Source organism: Mixophyes fleayi, chromosome 6 (genome assembly GCF_038048845.1).
Source record: "Mixophyes fleayi isolate aMixFle1 chromosome 6, aMixFle1.hap1, whole genome shotgun sequence".
In the NCBI taxonomy this organism is placed as follows: domain Eukaryota; kingdom Metazoa; phylum Chordata; class Amphibia; order Anura; family Limnodynastidae; genus Mixophyes; species Mixophyes fleayi.
The window spans coordinates 144,601,095-144,608,946 of NC_134407.1; the positions used below are offsets into that span (position 1 = coordinate 144,601,095).

The window sequence follows — 7,852 nt, forward strand, 5'->3', positions numbered from 1 at the left end:
AGTAATACACAGCCCCCCTCAGTAATACACACTTACCTTGTTGCTCGGCGGAGGGAGTTCAATGTGATGTGCGGCTGTTGCCAGTGATCACATGGGACGTGCACCATGTGACAGGTGCCGTCCCATGTGATTAATAACACATGACCGCACATCTCATTGAACTCCCTCCGCCGAGCAGTGTGCAGTGAGCTGCGCTGCTCGGGCGGGCATGGTGCTCCCATCGGATCGGCCCAACTAGCCATCGGCCCTTCTGGCATTTGCCAGAAGTGCCCGATGGCCAGTCCGGCCCTGGAGCATGAGGGGTAGGTGATAGGTATTAGCAGAAGATAAAGGCTTGTTCAGGCTATGGATTGGATTTAGAGGTAGATGAAAATTTTGCCCGAAGTAGCTTTTGCAGCACAGAAACTCATGTTGCACTGCAATAGAGCAAATACACTTTGTTTTGCATGCAGGGCAAATACTGCACGCTTTTGCATGCTACACAAACATACTACTTGCCAGCTCTATTTTTATACTGCATTTTAGAGTTTGGCTAGGCCACAGCTCCCCTCACAACTCTTAATCAGGCAGTGCATTGTACATTTTTACCCCTAAATCACATGATGGTCTTTGTATGTGCACATTTTGCACACAGTAGCTGGCTTCACTCCTAGCTCTAAATCACCCCTATGATTTTAAATGTGCTATGGTCATGCTCAGTGTCAGGGCCTTTAAATTTCAGTTACATTTTAATGTGAACAGGCAGATGTGGTGATCACAGTAATCAATTATCCTTATGCCAATATGAACCTTACATGCAGTAGTTGTAACATACTTGCCAACTCTCGGAAACAAGTTTCCGGGAGAGGGGGCGTGACTGGAGGGCGGGAGGGGGCGGGACGAGGCCAAACGTGTCATTTTGGTCCCGCCCCCCGCGAAAACTTAATTTACGTCGCGGGGGCGGGGCCAAAATGCCGCGATTGGCCTCGTCCCGCCCCCTCCCGCCCTCCAAATGGCGTCAATCACAGAGAATCGCGTCATTTGAAATCGCGTGAAATCCAGGATGCGGGAGAAATGCCAACGAGCCCGGGAGACTGAACCGAATTTCGGGAGTCTCCCGGACATTCCGGGAGAGTTGGCAAGTATGAGTTGTAATTGTGTTGAGGTCTCAGCACATTTCAATCATATGGAGAAATTCAGTTAGAAAAAAATACACGCAATGTGCCTCTGGAACAGCCGCAGAGACACCGTGCGCATATTGTTTGTGAAATCTCTGCTGATCTTTGCTCACGCCCCATAGAGGTGCAAGCAAAAATCTGTGTATATTTTTACCATACTAATGGTAACAATGCATAGCCGTGATATTCCTGAGAACATACCTGGCCAATTGAATCTCCCCTATAGTGTGAACAAGGCCTAAGATTTTTGTGTATTAGGTGACAGTGACAGGTCTGTGTATTAGAAGAAGATGAAAGTTCACAGTCAATTAGGACAAAAGGTATGTTAAGAGAGTAAGGGAAAGGGTCTGTGTATTAGGAGAAAGTGGCAAGTGCTGGATTATTATTTCTTTGGAGACAATCTTTTTATTTGGGTTGCAAATAATTAATAGGGGAAAGGGCACATAATAAAAATGAAAGATGGGAAGGGTACACATATGACTACTGTATTATTTTTAACCTGCCCTAAATACAGTGTTGCCTATGTGTCTCAACATGGGTTTAAATTGTTCATCTCACATTTTATGTCCTCTGTATGGCTTTTTTTGCTTACTGCAATTCCAGCAGATGCTAGAACGGGACAATCATTTCCTACAAGCTGATCTGTGTAAAGGCAAAGGGTAATGTGTGGGTATATTAGAGCAGTATGACAGGAATATGCCTAAATGACAATACATGTGTCGTCTCATTCCTGTGCCATCGGAGGGGGGGCTGATACAGGACCCTTTCATTGTGGTTGTCTCAGTCTGTGCACAAGACAGCGCTGACCTTGCCAGTACTCGCCGGACTGAATGATTCAGTTCTGGTCATTATGCGGTAGGTGCAAGCTGTGCTGTCTGATAACTTTAAATCGAGGCCATTGTCAGTGAGCTGCTCACAGTGTGATAAAGTGAGCGCACAGCCTGCAATCATTTAGACTATTTCCATCTCAAGTGGCTGTTATCTGTTTTCCCTCTCAGCATCTTTCTCTGTAGCTTTCAACCCCCTCTGCTTAGACAATGTTTGCCAAATCTACTCTTTCATTTTTTGCTTGTTTCTTCTGCTTGCTTCGCTCCTTTCTCTCCACATGCCACCTCCTGGTCTCCTTTACATTCTGCCGCTGTCTGTTTTTCAAGTACATAGTTCTGCTTGAGTTCTGAACTTCTTCCCCTGTGACTCACTTAAGCTGGGTACACACTGAAGAATTTTTCCGACCGACGTGCTATCTCAAACAATTATAGCTACGACTGAAGGTCTGATCAGTCTGACGATTCATGCATACACACTGACACGATTTACCTTCAGATCTGTGCTCTTCATCTGGTCCTTTATCTGGTCCTCAAGTCTGGAGAATGACAGCACAATATTCATTCATTCACTACTGTCACATTGTCACACTGATTAAAACAGCCTTGTTATAGCTATCCAGATGTCTAAATGAATTTCGTTAGCTTCTGTGACTCTGAGACGAAACATTCTGTCCCAGAACGAACAAATGAATTATTCCTTCTACAGCACTCTCTACATTTATTCACTCTGACATTCAGTGCTAACATCGGCTGAAAAAAACCAGACTCTGTAAACTCTATGGAGATCGTCAGTATGAGTGCATACACATTACATGATCGTTAGGTGATTGATCGGAAAATATTGAACGGTACGATCAATCAAATGAGGCGACAATCGTCCATTTGGCCAGATTTTCGACCATCGTGTCACTACACACACTGACCCAACTTTCGAACGAGTGGTCATATGCCAACTGGTTGAGCCGATTGTTGGACAAAAACCCTGTAGTGTGTACCCAGCTTAACACATTGCATTGTCTGGTCTTCCTTGGCTTTATCTGTATCGTAAAACACTCCTGCCAATAAGGGTTGTTCACGAAAAGTGCAGAACCACAGTGCTCTTTTATGAGAGCAAGTGCATTTATCCAGCAAGCGCATTTCACGGCACATGCCCACTTCCCTGTCTTTGAATGATTTTACAGGGGTGTTTCCAGAGTCTACATTTGCAGGTTTGTGAATATTCCTGTAAATGCACAAGATGGGAACAGTAACAATTTCTCATCAACTTCCAACCTTCCCAAGCTTAAGACCACACTCTTCATTAAACTTCTTATCTGTTCATCTAAGTTATTGCACAGTTTAAGTACAACTGGAAGGTACAAAATGCCCATTAAAAGCATAGTTGCTTACTCTATCGGAGACTCCTGAATTAGGATGGGAAAAATGGGACCACAGGGACTTGCAGAAGTGGTAAAAGTGCAGCAATGACTGGAAATGCATCATCAAGCCGACTCAGTTCAGTGATGACAAGGAAATCTCGTTTTTGTATGTCAGTGCAGTACCTGATGCATTCATGCTCCTAATCTGTACTCCTGACCTGCCCAGCTAATACCAGCGAAGTTTGCATTATAACAGATGCCACCATCTTGGCTCTCAGTTTCATGTGCTTCCTATAAAAATGGTTGCATATGTGTAATAGTAGGAGTGTGACTTCACATAACACACTTTAGCACTACAGGTCTGCAGTTCTGCATTGTTATATATCCTAGGTCTCTTTAACACATTACCCCCAACTCTGGGGATCCTCATATAATTCTCTGCAGCCCATTGACCAGTTGAGGTGCGGTCTAGGTGGATTTGATGTGACATGAGCCATACCTCTCAACTGTTCTGATTTAGTTGGGACTGTCCCAATCTAAGAGGGTCTGCTCTGCCCTTCCGACCATAGGCATGTTTGTCTCAATGTTGGGAGGTGTGACCCATGCACCACAACTTTGCAGAGCTGCGGTGAATGGTGCCACTTACACCTGCCACTGGTACGTGCATCAGTGTAAATAAGTAAGGGGTGACTTATGTTTGAGAAGCTTCAGGCATGCCCCCTGGGTGAGTGCTCATGGTCCATTGTGATGTGGCCAATCGCCCATTCCATTCACGCGCCACTGTTTCAATATATCCCAGTTCAAAAGCTGGGAGATATGCTCGAGCAGTTTGGGGTCATAATCTAAATTATTCCAATTTTTCCATGTGGATTATTAGGAACGATTTGACTGGTTGCTCAGAGATGCAGCATCTTTTCAGTTAATGTAGTCACATTAGAGAAAAAGTATCTTGTGTGACATCAACAAAAGATGTCTACTGACTAAAACAATTTTGAGTAATGGGGAACATGCTTTGAACATTACCTATGCAAAACATTGAAATATATTTATGTAAGCAAGTGATGACAATATGTGGTATGGATAGCTTGTCAACAGTATCTATTTTGTTTGCATTGTATGAAAGCAGTGTGGGTGGGTAGTGATAATTGGAAAAATGTATCTATTAGCTACTGTAAATATTAACCACCAAGGAGTTCTGTGACCATATAGTACAGTGTTGGCTAACCTCTGACACTCCAGGTGTTTGTGAAACTACAAGTCCCAGCATGCTTTGCCAATATATAGCAGCTTATTGCTGGAAGGGTATGCTGGGACTTGTAGTTTCACAACACCTGAAGTGTCACAAGTTAGCCAACACTGATATAGAAGCACAAACAAGTCACAGCACTCCAAGATGGTCTTTAATATGTTTATTAGTTTTCAATAGAGTAGTCATTATTCCTTAATATACAAGTTTCAATTTGAAACAAAAGTAAGTTGCTTTTATGAGGTGATCCCCGTATTCAGGTGTTTTACCTTTGCTGACAGTTACACATTCTAATATGGAACACTTTCACACTGAGTCATGTGAAAAAAGTGACATCACTGCTCACCAAAATATAAGGATGTATTTTACATAGATTCTTTTCATTTGTATATAGTGAGACATAAGCAAGGCTACATGAAGTTATTGCTTAGTATATTGTAACTGACGTAATCACAGCTGTTACCGTAAGGACCGGTATACATATCAGGGGCAAATGCAGGATTTGTAGAGGGGGGTTTCCACACCACGCCGCCAGTGGGCGTGACCGGAATGCACGGGGGCGTGGCTATAATATTAGACAGTGCTTGGCTGCTCTCCAACTCTTCATATCCCCATAATATACATGGGCAATGCTGCGTGTACTACTGTTAGGTGCACACAGCTCTCCCTTTTCAAGCAGAGCCGTGTGAAGCGGGGGCAGGGTCCAGCCACCTCAATTATACAGTGGCCCAGGCTCGGAGGGGGGTTACCAGGCACTAGGACCCCCCCCCCCCCCTCGGTTTGCCTATGCATATATACTGTATAGTCCTAATGTAAATGCAATTCTTTTTATAGAACATCTATCAATGACATTTTACTCTCATTCCTACAGGTGAAACAGGACTGGAAGTATGTAGCGATGGTGATTGACCGGATCTTCTTGTGGATGTTTATTATTGTCTGCCTGTTGGGAACTGTTGGACTGTTTCTCCCGCCCTGGCTGGCTGGGATGATATAATGTCAAGGATCCAAGAGCACACACATGGGCTGTAACGCCAGGATGACGGTGGGTAGGGAACATCAGATTAGGGTGGGTACGTGGGTCGCATGAGTGCATGGTGAATGTAGGGAGCACAGTCAGAACAAAAGATCAGATTAAGGTGGATAACAAGCTTATTTAAGACATAAGTGAGATAGAAATAGGACAGGCTGGAGAGAAATACGACCAGAGTGGATATCTCCGTGTGACAGCAATGTATAAATATTTTAGCCCATGTCTGGCTCGCATGAATGGGCACAGAAATCTTCGGGGGATACCCCCAGGGCAGAGAAGCATTTCGGGAAACTTTTATTATATATTTGCCAGCTCACTGCACCCAGTAAGTGTGTGTTCTTATCATGTACTAACTCTGGGGTCCACAGCAGGTCAATGAATAAACATGAATTGGGACCTCAGCGCCGTTTTTTTTCTTTTCTGTCAGGATGCGTGTGCATGTCTGGACGTTTACATGTCGTCTCAGATGCAGCCGTTTTGGGAGTTGAACCTATATGCCTGAGAAGGCAGCCTATCAATTCACTGGTTCCTAGCGATGCAGCTGAAGTAAGAGGCACTTTGTCAGTGACATAACCAGAAGCTAGTGTATTGATAAGCTGACTACTGGTCCAGCCCACAAAATGGCTGCCTTCAATGTGTGCATGTGACAAATGACCTTGGTGCTAAAATTCAGAAAGGGTTAATGGGCACGGCATTTTGTAGCTAGTGCAAGAGTATGGTATCTAGCTGTGTAAATATTCGTTAAATACATCAAAGTCCAACTATATCAGAGACCTCCATGCCCTTCGGTTCAGTAATGAAGGCTGACCTATTTGCCTTTAAACTCCACCAGAAAGGCAGCAAATATGTCTGTGATCACTTTAATCGTCCACCTTCTATCTGACACATCTGAGTAGAGAGCTCTGGAACGGCTGACTTTTGTATGAAGGACATGTTCAAAGCCAGGACTCATCCCTGTAGCAAAAAAAAGTGTCCCAGGCCACAGGCGCGATAGGCTACATCATGTGATAGCAATGCACGATCAAGTAGCCAAACCTGTTGGGACTCGGAGGAAGAAAAAGAGAGAACTCAGACGCAGAATATAGGTCTTTAATCTGTGAAGGGCACGGTAAGAGCGTAATGTGTTATTCAGATCATCTCCCTCATTGCCAGCCTGTGGTTACTGAGAAGTACAAGCAAGGAGCTCTGCTTTGAAATAATTTCACACCCAGACATTGCACAACCTGGAGACACACAGAAGTGTAAATTACGTATGAGAGTAATACATCAATGAATGTGCCTGACTATTTAAAAAAAAAAAAAAAGGGTGTAATTTTGGAATGTGCAATTACCACTGTTTATAAACTGCACACATTGAATATAAAATACATAATCTCTGTAACAGTGCATGAAGGTCAATCTTGATCTCTACCAATTGACTGGTTGCTGAATGTTCGTGTACCAGTCTCTCATGAATATTCAAGCAGCAGACAAATTGGACAACACCACCGTGCATAGGCAATGGTACAATTTAAAGGAGAACACTATTAAAATATAATTTTTAACTATTATAAAGTTAAATTGAAAATTGTACTTTTTCTTTCACTAGATGCCTCTCTTCTTTTAGCACAGTGTTGGCTAACCTGTGACACTCCAGGTGTTGTGAAACTACAAGTCCCAGCATACCCTTCCATCAATAAGCTGCTATATATTGGCAAAGCATGATGGGACTTGTACTTTCACAACACCTGGGGGTAAATGTATGAATCTCCGGATTCTTCATCTCTGGCGTGTTCAGCCTCTTCAGCGCTTAAATTTAAAGCGGCGCTGCATTGTAAAGGGAAGTTTCCCTTTACAATGCAGCGCTGCTTTAAATTTAAGCACTGAAGAGGCTGAACACGCCGGAGATGAAGAATCCGGAGATTCATACATTTACCCCCTGGAGTGTCACAGGTCAGCTAACAATGATTTAGCATGTCGGTTATTATCTTCTTATAATTTAAAAGATACACTATCCATATATTTCCATGTTGCATTCATCTAATGTTAATATGAATAGATGAACATATATTTGTATTTGTGTTATACATCTTTAACTAACTTCTACACAGGGGGGTGTCTCTCTGCCAGCAAGGAGCCATAGTTTTGTTTATAGCCCATAATTCCCTTATGGACTCCCAAAGCCCTCCAGTAATAATGGTAATTTGTAACAAACCTCTCCTAATACAATATGCAGGGGTCATAATATCGTG

The 7,852-nt window shown here is 43.3% G+C and overlaps 1 protein-coding gene across 1 annotated transcript in view; it reads left to right on the top strand.

Moving 5' to 3' along the window:
• The window catches only part of CHRNA4 (cholinergic receptor nicotinic alpha 4 subunit), a 53,693-nt gene extending 47,671 nt beyond the window's left edge, over positions 1-6,022 (top strand). The window contains exon 6 of the mRNA XM_075176694.1: positions 5,460-6,022. Within this exon, the coding sequence (XP_075032795.1) occupies positions 5,460-5,585 (126 nt within the window). The 3' untranslated portion in view covers positions 5,586-6,022. The remainder of the gene's footprint in view (positions 1-5,459) is intronic.
• Positions 6,023-7,852: the final 1,830 nt, after the last annotated feature.